The sequence below is a fragment of the Ruditapes philippinarum genome, unplaced genomic scaffold, assembly GCF_026571515.1.
Source record: "Ruditapes philippinarum isolate M1 unplaced genomic scaffold, ASM2657151v2 ctg4744_1_1_1_1, whole genome shotgun sequence".
Classification (NCBI taxonomy): Eukaryota; Metazoa; Mollusca; class Bivalvia; order Venerida; family Veneridae; genus Ruditapes; species Ruditapes philippinarum.
Window position 1 is genome coordinate 105036 of NW_026856820.1, and position 18765 is coordinate 123800.

At 32.1% G+C, this 18765-nt stretch overlaps 1 protein-coding gene across 1 annotated transcript in view; it reads left to right on the forward strand.

Annotated features, from left to right (window-relative positions):
• The window catches only part of LOC132747806 (low-density lipoprotein receptor-related protein 4-like), a 68627-nt gene that overhangs the window by 18030 nt on the left and 31832 nt on the right, over positions 1-18765 (forward strand). Inside the window, exons 3-13 of the mRNA XM_060737310.1 lie at positions 310-438; positions 5810-5923; positions 7571-7687; positions 8008-8133; positions 9341-9469; positions 12963-13079; positions 13779-13895; positions 14280-14531; positions 16569-16808; positions 17278-17434; positions 18068-18285. Coding sequence (XP_060593293.1) covers positions 310-438; positions 5810-5923; positions 7571-7687; positions 8008-8133; positions 9341-9469; positions 12963-13079; positions 13779-13895; positions 14280-14531; positions 16569-16808; positions 17278-17434; positions 18068-18285 — 1716 coding nt within the window. The remainder of the gene's footprint in view (positions 1-309; positions 439-5809; positions 5924-7570; positions 7688-8007; positions 8134-9340; positions 9470-12962; positions 13080-13778; positions 13896-14279; positions 14532-16568; positions 16809-17277; positions 17435-18067; positions 18286-18765) is intronic.

Consider the following 18765-nt stretch of genomic DNA (forward strand, 5'->3'; position numbering starts at 1 on the left):
GGGTCACCTTGCAGTGATGGTGGGGATGGTAGAGACTTCAGTGACTTCAATGGTTAATCTTTTCTGCAGAACTTTGAAGCTTTCATGATCCCACCTGCTAAGTTGATTTTTTTTTTCTTTTCATTTTGTCAGGAAGCTGTTGTGTTGTTAGCTTACAGGAAGTCGGTGGCTTGCTGTGCCTTTAAAGAATACTGTACTGTATACAAATCAAATCTGAAACTAAAGTGTCCAGGGCAAATTTTTGTTTCTTTGTTTTTTTTCGGTTTCTTTGAAGAAAAAAGTGAAATGTATTTTTATTTGTATTTTCAGGTGTTAAACGAATAACAAGTCACTGTCCAGCGGACCACTTCACATGTTGGAACCAGCAATGTTTACGACTAGACTGGGTCTGTGATGGTGACAATGACTGCGGGGATGACTCCGATGAACTCATGTGTCGTAAGTCATTCTTTTTTATTCTCATTACAGAATGAAATAAGACTTAATTTACTGAGTCAAATTGAGAATTTCACTTCACAAAATCGTATTTCACTATTCTGTGCATTGCCTCAGTTTAAATATGTAAATTTATTTTGTAAGTACAACACAGTTGTTATAAATTATTTTAAGCTTAAAGCTATATTTAAACCACACTTAAATAATCTTTCTAGAATCAACCAGTGTTAGGTTGTTTGAAAAGAAAAAGGTCATGACCTTTAAGTTTGATGCTTGTTTGAGACTTGAGTCTATGATCCCTAGGTTGAGAGGCAGACACTTTAACCACTTACAATCATTATATTCTTCAGTGTCACCAAAGAAACAAATACAATTCATGTAAATTAAATTAAAATTCTCATTTTTTTTTTCATTGGTCTTATTAAGTGCTAGAAGTAACAAAGCCTGAATGTTTTTATTTTCCATTTAATATACTTTCTTGCATATATAGTTTACTTGTATTTTAAATCAGTAAATGTGTATATAAAAAAATAATTCATAAGGGTCATTGACACACATTTTTTTACGGCATATCAATATTGATTTCGGTTAAAAGAACAAAGTAAATATTGTTTAATGTTTAAATTTGAAGTAGCATTAGTTACAGCATGGTTTCCATAATTACAATATCAGTGTCGGTGATAAAATAGTGTCGGTATACTATTTCTCTATATAGAATGTACTAAATATATACTTATTATAGTAACCATTAAATATCCATTTTCTTCTAATTTCAAAAAAAGTGAACTAATATTTTGAACAGGAAGTCAACAATGTGTATTACCACTAATTAACAGTAAAGGTTTTCTGTATTATTTTGCAACTTTTTAAGTGAAGAGATCTCCCTTGAAGTTCAGGGAAAGAGGTTATTCGCTGAAACTCAGATCACAGGTATTTGATTGGTCAGATAAAACTTGCACAGAATGTAAACTGGCCAATGAAAATCCTAAGCTTTGAGACTAAACTTTACTTGAAAAGTTTCATAACTTTGAGGTCAGTTATTGTAAAAATTGAAATTTGAGTATTTTTACTTTCATATCAGTTAGCTACATTTGGCATTTAGTTTAAACAAATTTGATTGCATGAAATACATGTAAAATATACGATAACAAAAAGCAAATAGGTTTGGCAACAAGTTCGAGCAACACTGAATTGAGCCCTTCCCAGAATATATGGCATTTTGGTATAAGTTCTATGGTAAAATTGACATTTGAATTAAATAGTCCTTTATTTCAAAAGTAACAATTACAATGTTTTGCTGCTTTATTCAATTTTATTCATACCAGGATATGATTCCTATATAAATTGACAAAAAGTTCTCAGTAATTTTGCATAAAAAAGCCACAAAACAAAAATGAAATTCAGCATTTTTGTTACCTTTTTGTCTTTGGGAAGAAATGAATTCAGGATTTTGTGAGACTTTTTTTTATACAAAAAAAAAGATAATAAAAAAGAACTGGAAATTTCAGTTTTTTCTGCAAGTCTTTTTCCTATAAAAACTAAATTCTGTACATATTTCCATTAACTATTCATAGCTTTCAACTCTGTTTTTTTATCAACATAGTTACATTTGCATTAACTCAAATCATCCTGTTTAAAACATTTTGCAAGAAAAAATGTGACAGAAAAGAAAGTAAGGTATTTTACAGAGAGTCTGTTATATCACTGTGATATATTGCAGTGGTGAAAAACTGTTAGTTGTCATGTTTTCTGACTGTTTGTGTGTTCTCAGATTGTTTTAAATGTTGCTGATGTATTGAAAATTCAACATAACAAAACTGTTATAGTTGTCAATTGTTTTCTGACTTTACATTGTATTTTTGTTCTGGTATCTAATGTATCTGCATCTTTTAAATGTTGGCTGTTACATTGAAAATTCAATGTAACAAAGCTGTTATTAATCATTTCATTGAAGGACTGGAACATGAATTATTACAAAGTTTGAATTTACCATTGATATATTATAGTTTTTGAACTCTATCAATGAAGACTTTGCAGAAATATGCTATATATCAGAAAAGAACAAAATATATTTGATATAAAGAACTCCTCATAGATAAGTTTGAAAGTCTTGGTCCAATTGTATCAAAACTGGTCATATAATAGTCAGATAAGGGTAAGATATCATTCAGATTCTGGTAATATTCGGTCTGAACAGGTCATATATTAGTAACTGTAAGAAAGTCATAATTTTGCCCTCATTTCGAAATTTTCAATACTAGTATATACCGTTTTTTAGTCAAGTCGATCTTGCCATACATGTGTATAAGTCAGAAACCTACCATAAACAGTAGAAATACACGCAAATTATATCCGTCAGAAAATTTGCTATATATATCAAGCAATAACTGACCATATATCAGTCTAAAACACCATAATGATATAAGTCAAAATGGCACCAAATTATATCAGCCAGATAATCATAACCATACATCATATATCAATGAGTCGGAAACTGAATAATATCCACTTTAGCTCATAAATATGCTATATATCAACAAAGAATTTGCCATATATTATATATCAGCCAGAAAGTCACCAATATATCAGTAAAAAAAAAGTAAAAATAAAAATTCTTGTCTGTCAGACACTCAAGAAAGATGTACAAAACATCTACACAACAATCTAAATTGATGTAATTTTCTGACATAATGGTGTATGATGCAACTGCTGAGCTCTGGCACTGGTATCTGTGGCATGCTGGGTATTGAAGTGGGTTGACTGTGGTTTATATGATAGGTAACAAAATCATTATGTAAGTGCTCTGTAAAAATGATGATCTTTATCTGTTAGACAAGACACACACAAAAAACCTACTGCATATTTTGTTGTATTTCTACTTTGTTGTTTATATTTTTGCTACAGAAATTCCTCCTTAGCTGCATATTTCACATTTAAAAGAAAATTGGTTGAATTTAGTGTTAGGTCAATGACTAAAACATGCATGTCTGTTTTTGAGGTAACACATACAAAAACAATTGAGGTAATTCAAGCACAAAAACAATGGTTTATTAAGTTGTTCTTCTCGTTTTAGCTTCGTATAATACTGAGAGTTTTTCCTGATTTTATAATGGAGCCATACTATCAGTAACCTCAAAATTTATTATCTTTATCATAATTATTCTCTTCCTATACTTGGTAATTGTATATTACAAATAATACATTTAGTATTATATATATTATGTTCTTTTTGATAAAACTAAATTGCTTATTAACATAATAAGTCACTCGTACTTAATGATACACAATTGCTATGATGTTACCATGCACTCACAATTTTTACTTTTGACTTTTGTGCACTTACCCCCACACTGTTGAGAATGTTACAAAAGGCTTCTTTCATGTGGGGAAGTTCTCCGCCTATTTACCAATCATATGCTTCTCTCGGAGGAAACTTTTAACCATAGGTTTACAGAGGGCATAAAGAGTCATAATTATACCAGAAAAATAGTAGTACATACAAGATGGAATCATTGGATAACATTCTAACAGTAAAACAATAAGTTTGTCATGCATGTATGATCTGTGCTTTACTTTTATCTATGTGATTTGAACAAAGAACCTACTATCTCTGTCCCATTTTTTTCAACCGCCCACAAGTCCCTCCCCCAGAAAAAAATGAAACAAAAAAAAAAAAAAAAAAAAATATTGAAAAATGTATTTTGTGACTTGAACAAAAAAAAAACACAGTTGGCTTTCACCATCAGATTATCCTGAAAGTTCATTTCACACCTAGATAATGTCAGATTAACTTGCAGATGAAGAAAAATGGCAGAGCATAAAAAAACCCACTAAAAAGCCATCAATATTGATAATGTTTTCTGTTGTGAATGTTGCCACCTTTTAACATACTTTAACACCAGTGAAAAATGACAACAGACGTTACAGCTGCAAAATGTATGCATTAAAAGATTGCTTGTTACACATTGTTAAGTTAAATGATGTAAAATTACGACTTTGGCATTCTAAGGCACCCCCCCCCCCCCCCCCCCCCCCCTCAGCTTCCGTGCTGATTATGAATGGCATTCCTGGTGTAATTGTACCTTTCTCCGAGCCTCAAAATATATTACCACTGCTGGTAATTGGCTGGGTAATAGATGTAAATTTTGTCAAAGGTTAACATTTGCATATGTTGTAAGTGTATCAAAATGGCAAGTGTGCAACATGGAGTTTTATGAGCTGTTTTAGAGTAAGGCTGATAGATTAAAATTGCAAGAAGGAAACTGTTGTGCTATTAAACAGGCATGTAATATGGAAATTGAATTATCTGCAGTTTTTTTCTCTTTCTTTATTATGTTCAAAGGCAAACTGAATTAAGAGTAAAAATGCCATTGTATTGTTTTTATAAAGTAGCTATATTTATAAGAACAAAGAGAATTCCAGAGCTGATAAAAATTACCGTAATGAATAAACCTAAATGATTTCGCTGTTAAGATGTGAATGTGAGTGTGGAAGAAATAAAGAACGCAAATGAAGACAATTTGTAACAGAAACAAAGCTTTTGTTGAGTGAGTGAATAAAATAAAAACAATTAAGTACCAAAGGCCATGTTTTCAAATTAATTGGATAAAATGGTTACTGTTATGTTGAAGATATCTGAGTATTTTCTTAAAGTTTATTTCTTTAAAAAACAATTGTATTTAAATTAAGGTTCTTTTCTTATCTTTTAGTATGTAAAAGTAAATTTAACAGTAACCCCAGGGTTTCATGGATAAATTATTTGGAATTTGTAATAAAATATTATTAGTCATATCCCATAGAATTATACAAACATTTTAATAAAGTTAAGTGTAAGAACTAACTTAATGTTTCTTTCTTCACCTATTAAAATAGCCAAAGTCATTATTTAGAAGACCACAGATATAAAAATAAAACTTAAAAGTATCTTTTATCAGATTAAATACTTACCTACCAATAATTAACCAAACAGTTTATTTAATGGTATATTTTATTGTGTATTTGGTTAATCATCACTTTCGTTGAAAATAAATGCTTGGAAATTGCGGCATGCTGTAAGGGAATGACTGTAGCTTGCCACTTTGCCAGTGATACCATTATAGAACCACCTGTGAGCCTGTACTGCCGGTACTACCGTGCAATCATACCTTGGGCTGCTTTTAGCATAAAAATGTATTTTTAAAGCCCTAAAATATTCACAATTGACCAATGAAATATAGATATCTTCAAGTTTCTGAATGCTAGGTGTTATTATAATTTGACAGTCGCAATGGCATAGATGCAGACCAAATTGAAGTTCCAGCAACTTTCTCATTTGATAAATAAACAGATTTGCTCACACACATTGTTTTATCCCATTTGTTTAAATATTTTACAGCACCAAAGAACTGTACAGAGGAGGAGTTCCAGTGTAACAATGGTAACTGTGTTCTAACAAAATGGCGTTGTGATGGAGACGACGACTGTAGAGATGGTTCTGATGAACACTGTGGTATGTACATACACCTTATTAAATCTTATATATTTACATGACTGACTTTGGGCAGCTGGAGTGGTTAAGTTATTTGACTTGGAACCGTACACCTTATCAAATCTTACATACATTTAGTAGGGCTAAAGTGGTGAAGTTTTTTGACATTGAACCTTTGGTATCATATCACTGTGCAATAGAATCCTGCCAAAGTCTTTGGCTTCTTTCATGTGAGGAAGCTATCCAGACAGCTTATGAAAGATCAATGGCTCTACTCAGGTTCTATTTAAATACCTACTTGAGCCTGAAACATTGAACAGAGGTGGAATGCCACAGTTTGTCCTTGACACTTTGGGTGTCAAGTAAACCCCAACCAGAAAAAAGAAAAAAAATTGTGTAATTGTTACAAGGCTTTTGCCACCAGTATAGGGCCAGGTTATCGCTGTTTTTAGAGCTATATTCAAATTAACGTTGGAAAGTTCAACTGTATAGTTTTGTTATTAAAAATAAAGGTAAAGAGAAATGATATGCTAACTATTTTATAACTGATTTATCATCGAACCTACTTTGTTTGACATATTATATCATAGGGAATGGAATTTATGATGTAAGGATAACAGGTTTATTACCTAAGGTTTTCAATAATTATTTTATAAACCTTCAATTTGTTTGGTATTCTTGAAATGTCAATTTGTCATCTTAATGTATTTTTGATAGGTTTGATTTTTGAGAAGAATGTGAAATGATGTATGATGTATGAGCCGCGCCAAGACAAAACCAACGTTATGCGTTTGCGACCAGCATGGATCCAGACCAGCCTGCGCATCCGCGCAGTCTGATCAGGATATATGCTGTTCGCTTACAAACCCTATAACAAGTAGAGAAACTGATAGCGAACAGCATGGATTCTGATCAGACTGCGCAGGCTGGTCTGGATCCATGCTGGTCGCAAACCCATTATGTTGGTTTTGTCGTGACGCGGCTCATATTATTAAATGTATATTGTATAATTTAGCTGTCTTAAAAAATATACTACAATTTGATGTGAACGTATAATTAACATGACAATTAACTAATATCAGTGGTATAAAATAGGAGCACCTGCATCTAAGGTGACGATGTTAACATCTTTATTACAGGAGAAACTTAATTAAAACAATGTTTGTTGGTATGTCAAGTTACATACACAATTGTATGTTTTACTTTGGATTGGTATCTTGACAATAGTTTTGACACAAGTTTTGAGAGACAGGAATCTTAAAATATGCATTTGACAAGACAAGTCTGTTTAAGTTTAGGGTACAACAAATGTAAAAGCTTCAGTAATTTGTTTTATATGGTAAAGAAAGTCCATGAAATGGATACAAGGCCAAAAAAAGAAATATTTTTGCATCTAAAATGTCCCAAGATTTTTTGAGATTTTGAGTTACTTGCCCATTGTATCTGAAGCATTTCTTTACTTGTCTGTTTTATATTTTGTAAAGTTAATTCTTGGAATAATTTGACTTGCTTGTACAAGCTCTTGGATAACCTCGGCAATACAGACAATTGATTTTGCTGCCTTTTCAGAATGGCATCAAGTTTATTATAATATTACTCAAAATCAATTCATAAATTTTTTTCAATTCATTAAGGTTCGTACTCAATATTGATGTGCTTTTATTTCAGATCATAAGTGTAGCCCTGGTCAGTTTAAATGTGCAGGTGATGGGTCGTGTATACATAAATCCTGGGTGTGTGATAAAGAGATAGATTGCCAGGATGCCTCTGATGAGGCCTCATGTGGTGAGTTGACAGTTGTCTCCCTTTGTAGCTTGTATGCTCAAATAGTCATTTCTGTTTAGATGTTAGAAAAAGTTGTTTCTTTTCAGGTTTTACAGAATTTTTACTATTTGATTAAAATTAACAAACAAGCCACACCAACAGGAACATATAGCTATTTAATGTTCGCTGCAAATGTTTCTGCTAGTGGTGCATAGCAAGATAGTCCCTATTTTCCCATATAAATAAATGCATTGGTACAAGAAAAACTTTCATTGTTTCACATGTGTTAGTATTTTTTCTTACATAGCCTAAATTAACATGTATATCTTGTTATATGATAGGTTTAGAAGACCTGTACTGTGGTCCGCACGAGTTCACGTGTGTACAAGCTCATCGTTGTATCCCGAAACAGAGACGCTGCGATCGTAACAATGACTGTAATGACTGGGAGGATGAAATTGGCTGTGGTAATTTACATATTCTAACTACATCTTATCATGAGTGGTATTATACACATAGACTACATTAGTATCATTAAATAGATATTTAAATATTACAAATTTATTTAGTTTGATAATGTTGGAAGCTATAAGGTTATTGCAACACTCTCGAACGCGTTCCTTGAACCAACCAGTACTAAGCAATGTGTGTAAAGTTTCGGCTTGCCCCTGACAGGGTTTGAACCCAAGCGGCCAGCAAGCCTCAGATCTTAACCAATCGGCCACGTTGCCACAAAGAGATATTTGTATTGTCAAAATTTCATAGATATAAAGTTCATTGAGGGGCACTTGATCAGTAAAGCTGGCTAGTCGCCATTTGAATATAAATAGTACAAGGATATTTTATCACTAGTTAAGCTACAAAGTCACTATATGACCATTGCAGCGTCCTGTTTCTTAAATTTTTACAAGCTGTATGCAACTGGAATAGTGTTAATTTCAAAGACTGTTTGTAAAATACTGTTGTAACAACAGTAATTTCATAATTAGTTCAACATTTATTTATTTTCTTTATGTCCTGTACTTAATTATGGTTATGAAACACTCCTGTACTAGATACAAGCTACCGGTATTATCATTAAACAATATGACCTTATAACATGCTTTATGGATGATATTTATGTGTTGTTTTTATTTTTGTTTTAAAAAATAAAACAATAAAGGAAAATGCCAAGCTTATGATCAAACATGCCATTGTGCATGATTTTTCTGTCTGAGAGGGTGCAAGTTACTTATATTTTGATATATCTAAGGCTATGATTAAGAAAAAGTCATTTGGTATAATGGTATAATAGAAATTACATTCTATAATGTCGAAATATTGAGTTATTTTTTAGCAAATGTATTCATAATATAAGCTTTGAAATTGCAGTGTCTGCTGATTCAGAAGTGAAAGCTGTATGCTTCCAAGTACAAATTAATAATTTTATAGCATTTCTATAAAGCGGCGGCCTTCAGCTTATAATTTCTGTTGGAAAAAACAATTTTGTGTTGTTTCACACTAAGTATTTTGGTAATTTTCTTTTAGAAAAGTGCACGATATAACTGTTAATCGTTCTTCAGTAGTTGTCAGACAAGAAAGCAGATTCAAACCTTTCAGCTTCTTTCACAGTTTAATTACATAATTATAATTTTAAGCTGGACTAAACTGTCAATAATAATCTGTGTATTTCAGATTTCCAGCAATTTGAAAACAAGTGTAAAGAAGGGGAGTTCCAGTGTGACCATGGTTTATGTATCAATGCTGAATGGAGATGTGACGGCCAGAGAGATTGTGAGGACTCTTCTGACGAGAAAAACTGCAGTAAGTTACAAAAAATAGATTTTATCATGGTGCAAGCCCTGCCAGGGTCACATCCATGTTTCCTCATAATGACACCAGTACTGGTTAGTTTAGAGGCGTTCAAAAAAGCTTCAAGTTTTCATAAAAACCAAGCTAAAATAAACAAACGTGTAATCACAAAAAATTTCCATGTTGTTGACATTTCAATTTCGTCTAGAAATGTATTTTTTGGATGCTATTCATAAGAATTTATTGGATTTTTACAAAGTATCTTTTGGAGCCATAGAAGATTTTTTATTAATAGCTACAGCCAAACCTTCAAATGTTGGGGTTTTTTTTAGCCAAAAAAAATAATTAAATAATACAAGAGATTTCATTAGATTTTCATGTTGTTTGAATTAGGTAGTAATTTCTTTGGCTTGATAAACACAAAAATTTAAATTAAAGTTTACGATAAAATATTTCTATGATGATGAAGTGCGCTGAACAGTATTTTTTGTACACTACATGATTGGGCCCCCATGATTATCAGATGAGGAACATGAATTAGTGAATAGTTACGGCGGATGTTTAATGCCGTTTTAAGTGGAGATAATTGTTGTATGTTTGGCAGTTTTATGAAAAGATAAATCACTGAAAATATCTAACGAGACTTTGAAATTGATACATGAGATCGCAATTTTATTAGTTTTCCTTTTTAACTCCGAGCCAATTATAAGGGTTGGTTACTAAGTACAGTCTTTACATAGTAACAAAATAAAGATAATTTTTGAAATTAGATTTTAATTTTGTTTAATTGATGAGTTTTGTTAAAATTCCATGAAAACACATCTATCTTATTACATGTATATTTAAGTGATGAATAGCATTTTTTAAGAGGTTTTCATTTTAGTAATTGTTTGTTTACAAGGGCTTTTAACTTTTTTGCTTTATACTTAAGTCGATTATTGAGTGTATCAAAATGTAATGTCCCATGACCTGCTGAATATGACTTTATGTGTACTCTTATTTTGGAACTGTCCACTCTGAAATCTAAATGATTTCAGAATCAAAATATACAAACATTGAGCTATACCAGCAGTATAGAGCTTGGTCAGACTGTATTGTTGTGCAGGCTGGTCTGGCTTTATACCGGTGGCAAAGGCTTATCACTTTTGGCTCAAGCAGGTTTACGAAAAGATTTTGTGTAATGGTGTAGTAACATTGGGATTTTTCTCAAAATATATTCCCTCAGTCACCCTTGACATAGGGATCGTGCTCAAAGTCAGGAGAGTTATCACTGTGATTCATTTCCCATGTAGATTAATTGGTAATTGGATTGAATTGAAATAAAAATTTATTTTATATGAGTAAGTCAGTCATGCATGCCATCCAGAAAGTGATATATTTTCTTTATTTTCTTTATATGTAAGTATGATTCATCTGAGAATGCTAGCGTTGATAATGATTTGCCTATTAACACTGGTATTGTGACAGGCCACCCTGCATTGTCAATACTTACTTGCCTTTTCAATTTTTAATCAGTATGGAATCAGATGAGCATGTACAAATTGACTTACATACATATTTAATATCATTTATTGAATTACTGAATTCAAAATTTATAGGTCACTTTTTAACAGATTATGACTTTTTAGTTTTTATGGACATGAATGGAAACGTGTCCGGGGTTCGTACCCCCAGTGCCCGAATGGGCAGATAGACCCCATTATGCCTAGAATAGATAAATACATGTTGTACATGCCATGTCATACCATACCATACATGAGCCTGTATGTGAGCTTGTACATCTTTGCAGTCTTACCAAGCTCTATATTGTTGTCCACATAGTTTTATGATTTTGATATCTGAAATCCCTTGAATAAACAATAGACCAGTCCATAATTCAATGCTGGGCAAGTCTATTATATAAATGTAGTGGGGATATAGGTTAGTTTATCAATAAATTGATGCGTAAATCATTGCTTTAAGATAGTTATCTTATAGATGAAAGAAATTGATATGAATTTTACCCCAGTAGTTAGTTACCCTTGACGGAGTTTAATTTCTGTTATTTATATTAAATCCTCTATGATAAAATCTTAGTTCAGGTGTTAGGAGTGCAGGATATTTCATTGTTGCTGTATTAAGTATGATTTATTATAGATAATAGGGAGACAAAAATATAATTTTAGCTATTTATTCTGTCATCTATGTTAAGATAGTGTAAATGGTTTATAGTTTTGTAAATGTCAAAGAGTGTAAATTTTAAAGTATATGAAAAAAAAGAAGAAGTGAAAAAGTATAAGTATAAAACTGTAGTGATTTAAAAATAAATTATTATTTCTCGCATAGCAATTTGAGCAATATTTACTATAGTTTACTAAAATACTTTTTTTTTTACTTATATATTGGCCATTATAGTCTTTGTCCACAAATCTATTAAATAGAGACAGCCCTTCAAATTGAAATGCATATAATTTCATCTCTTTTCCAATTGTTATAAAATAATGCATGAAAAAATTATTTGAATTAATTTGTTAAAATAAGCTTATAAATGACTTGAATCTGTCATAATTAGGATGTAAACTTTATTTTAAAATTCATTTTTGTTATTTATTCGCTAAATTTCATTTGTTTAACTGTTTGCTTTTTTTTTTTTTTTTCAAAATTACATGAGTTTATTTTGAAGTTTATTACAGTTCATAATTATGAAATTAGATTAATTTTTTCTTCAGACTAAGTAAAATAATATGTCACTAAAGGAATCAACTTCTCACTTTTCAAAATGTAGATTTTATAAATTTGACGCCTATTTCCCACCATCTCTCTATTATTTTTGATAATTTAAACTTGTGTAAGAAATTAAAGGTAATGAAATAATTTGTAGCTATATGCTGAAACAAAAAATATGTGTTAAAATTTTAAATAACATATTTATTATATAATTATAGGCTAAATCTATAAAAAAAATTTTTAATAAAATGACATTTGCTTAATACCAGCTTCTTGGCAAGATTTAACATGTTAACATTATACTATAAGGTCAAGGCTGAGGAACTGTAAAGGACATGATCAAATACAGAAACCCAGGTCTGACAGATTTTATATAATTTGCCAGGCCTTAAACTGTGTATTAGTAATAGTTGGGGTTTCTTCATAAAAATATGAAAATTGCCTTGTCAATATAGTAAAGAATTTGATCACAAAGGGCATACTATGGTGTGGTTTGGCATGAATCTTTACTGATGACATAAAGCTGTATATCTGTGGCTAATAGGTCAAAGGGTTAAAATGGCGCAAAATACTCTATATAAATTTGAAAGAGGTCAGTGGAAATTTGAAAATATACAGTGGTAAAGAACCCCAAAGTGATTTTAAATAAAGCACTTCAGTTTAGAATGGTTTTGACAGAAGGTGGAGCAATTATAGACTAAGCATGGTCACTGAGGATTATGTAAAAGCTCCTAGAAACACTAATTTTGTAATAATTAACCTAATTGTAATAATGATGTAATTGTATTATATATTACAGCCATGTCAGGATGTACAGCCGACCAATTCAGATGTAAGATTGGATATTGTATAGATAAACATCTGCGATGTAACGGACAAGTTGACTGTAGCGATAATTCAGATGAATCTAATTGTGGTATGTTCTACATGTATTAGTTTGTACTGTCTGTCTGACATTTGTGAAAGTTTTCAGGATTATTCCTGAAGTTCAGTATTTTCAGTCCCCTGAAAGCCTTCTATGTCCTCTGTAAAACTATAGAAAAACTTCTAAATTCAGGATTTTCAGGATTTTTAAAATTTTCCAACTTGCACCCATTTATACAGAATTTATTTTAAAATCAAATTTATAGGCTTCTAAACACAATCTTGAAATCTTTTCCCGGAACAAACCAGTACTGAGCAATGAGTGTAAAAGTTCTTGCTCATGGAAACAACTGCTTTCCTCTGACAGGGTTTGAATTCACTCAGCTAGCGATCCATCGATTACTAGTCCAACGTGTAAACCACTTGGCCAAGTTGCCATATCATATGTTCTATTGAAATATGATATTCTTTCAGTGTTACAAATTTATTCTTGCAGTGTAGCAATTTAACTGCTCATCCCTGAAATAAGGTCTGTCTCCACCAATAGATCTGGAAAGTCACTGTTTGACCTTTGTAGTGTCAATGCGATTTACTATTAAAAAAAAACCAGTCTTATATATTTATAACTAGGATAAAAACTTACACCTGAAGTAATGTACAGAAGGGTTTGTGAATTTTTTCCCCTCAATACACAGAAAATCTTGAAAGTGGCTATACATGTTTATCAACATACTTTTTGCTGTAATTATAGGGACATCAACATGTGGACTGGGTCAGTTTCATTGTACTAGTGGGGAATGCATTGGTAACCAGAAATTGTGTGACACAGTCAGAAATTGTAGAGATGGATCAGATGAGAGAAATTGTCGTAAGTATCTGCAATGAAGCCTAAGCTTTATAAGGTTTTTGTCCGAATAATATTTTATGATATTTTTTTAACACTTCATCTTCAGAGAAAGGCATGTTTATTTACAAACATTTACAAAATAAAAGCCATGTCTGCTGGTTCTCAAAAATTGAGAATATACATGTTATCTGCAGTATGAATATTTTTAACTTTTTAGCTTTATTCAATTAATGACTGCCACGAAAGTTGTATTTCATTATCTATCTTTACTGAACTAAATGTTATAGGTGAAATGATCTTTTTGAAATTTTTAAGAGATTACTTTTTTGCTTCAGAAATTTTTGAAGAAAGGAAGCTAATACATGTATTCAAAATTTAAATTTAAATCTCACCTTTTGTGTTTAGACTGGGCAGCAAAATGTGACAACAGTAATGGAGGTTGTCAGCATGTATGTCAGCAGACGACACTTGGAGCCAAATGTTCCTGTCACCGTGGTTACATGTTACAGCCCAATGGTCGTGACTGTGAGGATGTTGACGAGTGTGGATTAGATAATGTATGCAGTCAGCAGTGTGTTAACACACCAGGATCATTCGTGTGTGACTGTACACATGGTTATAGACTCAAACCAGATGGCAGAGGTTGTAAAGTTCAAGGTTTGTATTTTATTGTTGATTAATGGAATCCTCTTTGAACTGGTTCCCTCTTATATTTGTATTCCACATTAACCAGGGAGATTTAAAACATTTAAATTACTCATTGCTGTCTCTACATAGAAAAAGTGCTTTGTCTGGATTGAAAATCTCTCTAGTCTGGATGTGCCTGTTAAAGCAGCATGCCTTCAGATTCATGCTAATTGTCATGAAAATTTTGAAAATGTATTTAAAAGTAAAATATTGTGAAGAAAGAAAATAATTTACACATTGCAAACAGCACTGACAATCCACATAAATTACCAACATACATAAATTTCTCTTACTGCGTTAGTAACACAGTAGAATTATAGTGATTGATAATGCAAAATCAGTCATTTATCGCACATAACATGCAAATAATTAATTAAATATTGAATCTTTTTACTTTTCTATCAGTCATTTATCGCACATAACATGCAAATAATTAATAAAATATTGAATCTTTTTACTTTTCTTAAGATCTTAATACATTTTTAGCTCGACTTTTCTATGAAAAGGGGAGCTATCCTACTCGCCCCGGCGTCGGCGTTAGCGTTGGCGCCACACCTTGGTTAAGTTTTTCGTACCACCCCACTTTATTTCAGAAGTATTACAAGTATGGCTTTGAAACTTACCATACTTGTTCACCATCATAACCTCCATCTACAGACAAGAGTACATAACTCTGTCAAGGTTTTTGACAGAATTATGGCCCTTTTTTGACTTAGAAAGTGTATTGAGCTTGGTTAAGTTTTTTGTACCACCTCACTTTATTTCAAAACCATTGGAGGTATTGCTTTGAAACTGACCATACTTGTTTACCATCACGACCTTCATCAACAGACAAGAGGACATAACTCTGTCAAGGTTTTTGACAGAATTATGCCCCTTTTTGACTTAGAAAATACATTGAATATGGGTAAAATCCACTTATTGCCTTAACCCTTTGAGATATTGCTTTGAAACTTTTAATGCTATTTCACATCATTACCCCATCTGTACGCAAGAGAAGGTAACTCTGTCAGGGATTTGTTTTAAAAATTAAGGCCTTTTATCGACTTAGAATCTTGGTTAAGTTTTTTGTACCAGTCAACTTTTTGACTGAACTGGTTGAGATATTAAATTGAAAGTTGGAATACTTGTTTACCATCATGGTCCCAAACATGGGCAGGAGAAGGTAATTCTGTTAAGGATTTTATTTGAATTATGGCCCTTTTTGACTTAGAAACTCAGTTAAAATTTTCATTCTTGTCCACTTGTTGACCTAACCATTTGAGATATTACTTTGGAAGTTGGAGTTCTTATGTGCCATCATGAGACCTATCTGTAAGCAAGAGAAGATAACTCTGTGAAAATGTTTCTTGATTTGTACTTAGAAATTCCTAGTTAAAGTCTTGTGTGCCCTTAACTGTCAAAGTTTTGTTTTATAGGCAAGCACTAAAAAAGTCGAGCGCGCTGTCCTTCTGACAGCTCTTGTTTTAAAGATTGAATTTCTTGAAATATGTTGACTCATCTGGAGGTGTGCAGCTTTAACCCATATACCTTACAGAAATGTTAATTTTTTGCACTGTATACTCATAGATAAGAATTGCATTTTCCTACACCATCCCAATACTGATAAGCCAGCAATATAAAGATCATTGAACAATTACACATGACTGTGTATCATTTTAAACACCATTTGGCTTTTATCTTTTATTAATGTAAAAGAATTGATTTATTAAGAATGAAATTTCATTTATTCCAGTATAAAAATCACCTATATACTTCCTATGTTTGACTATCTTGATATTGACAGCTGAAACTGATCCTTATCTAATGCTACATTCAGGGTTTTAAGGTTTTCATACATTTTGATCATGCACCCATATGGCACTCAGTCTGTTAATTGTGTTTATACATAATTATTGAGGATTGAATATCTGGAACTCAAATTTGTAGGGGAAAAAATAAATGTATAATATTTACTTTACTGTACTGTGTATATATCAATGTTTATTTCTTTAAATTTTTTCACAGTTACGACTGGGGAGAAGGCTTACCTGATATTTGCTAACCGTGTCGACATCCGACGTGTGATGCCAGATATGTCGGAATATGACAGTATCCTACAGGGTCTGGAGAACGCCATCGCCCTGGACTTCCATCATGAGAAAGGTTACGTGTATTGGTCAGATGTTACCCTGGACAAGATTAAGAGAGCCTACCTTAATGGTACAGGTATCAAAGAGGTGGTAGCTTACGGATTAGAAAGTCCAGGTAAGGTTTTCATACTTAAGTATATAAATGATGTTCTCCCAACCAAATCAAAGGAAATATTTAAATAAAGGCATATTAGTCCTGACATGCCACTGAATACTGTTCATTGTAATATATCATGTTCAATAGTAAAAATAGGAAAATTGGGTTAATGATAAACATGCTAATACAAAGATTTTAAAGAGAAAACACAGTAAGGCACCACGAGTTGTACCTCAAGTAAAATTGCTGATTCATCATTAAATTGCTATATAATATTGCTATACATGTAAACTATGAGAGAGTCAAATTTATTGGAAATAATTTGTAGAACAAGAGGCCGTATGGGTCTTATTTGGTAAGGATAATTCTTATGATGTACTGTATTGTACCAGCTAAGTTTAGGTTCAATCTTGATTATTATTTTTTTGTTAATATTGCAATTTTTTATACTGATATAGTGGTCACAGGTATAATATTTCAATTATAGGGGGTGTAGCTGTTGACTGGATACATAATCTGCTGTTCTGGACTGACTCCGGGACATCTCGTATTGAGGTATCTAACCTAGATGGTGATCATCGTAAAGTACTATTGTGGGAAAATCTGGAGAAACCTAGGGCTATAGCTGTTCATCCGGGAGATGGGTAAGTTAATGCTCACTTTATGCAGCTATCTTTGCTCATCAATGAAAGAGGAAATTTCCAGTAATGCATTGCAAACATTAAAATCAGTTAAAAATGTTTAAGTCAACATGAATGACAAAACCCTTTCTTGCCTATTGATTTTTAAAAGTTTTGATGTTTGGATCATTATAAAATCATCCCATGATTAAGATTACAGACAAATGATAATTATAAGGTTAAAATAATTGGTTCTATTTGTATAACAAACTTTTGTTTTCATACTGCTGTCAGTTTAAAGTTACTTTAAACATACATGTATTCGTTTTTGCTTGATTGCAAAGAAGTTCTTATATTAATCTCTTTTGAGTCTGCTTCTTGGAACTAAACAGTACAGGTGTCCTATAAGGAAACATGATAGTGACCCGAATAGGGCCTGAACCTTTGATCCCTGGGTTAAGAGGCAGACACCTTAACCACTGGGCATGTGCTCCCCTCAACTTGTCATACTACTGTTGTTAAAAAAATGTTCATGTGCAGTAATTCAAAGAGGAAAGTGTTTGTTGATGATGTTAAATGTGTGAGAAATATTTCTCGTAAAATATATAGAAAAATTCACACAGATTTTGAATTCATGATAGTTCTTTTTTTTTGCAGATACATATTCTGGACAGATTGGGGCAGCACACCAAAGATAGAGCGAAGCAGTATGGATGGGCTAGATAGAGTAGTTATCGCAAACACTTCATTATTTTGGCCGAATGGTTTAACACTGGACTATGCCGCAAAGAAATTGTACTGGGCTGATGCGAAGCATCATGTGATTGAGTGTTCTAATTATGACGGCTCACATCGCAGGACTGTCATAAATCAAGGTTAGTCTCGTTCAAACATTGATATTGTAATTTAAATTGCATTAGATGATTGAATTATAAAGTTCCTTGAACTTTAAAGCACAAGGAGGCAAAAAAAATCAATTTGGTGCTTCATAACTGATATCTTGAACGCACTCCTTAGTCTGTTGTCTGCAGTGTTTTATGTCTGTTCATTTATGTCCATATTTTATGTGCCCCACTTTTGGCATGGGGGATTTAGATTTGCCCTTGTTGGTCCATCTTGCTGTCTATAGACTGACAAAACAATGGAATGTGGAGGCATCCATATCCTATAGACACATTTTGAAGTATTTAAAGCAAGCAAAGAGATTTAAATAATGGGTTATTTATAGTTTTGAGAGATTTAACTGTTTGTTAAAGACATTTCACTTAAGGCTCGTTATACTGTAACAGCAGATTAAATGCCTCTGATTAATAGATGCATAACTTGTAGAATTTTACAATTAAGCTTAAGTAAAG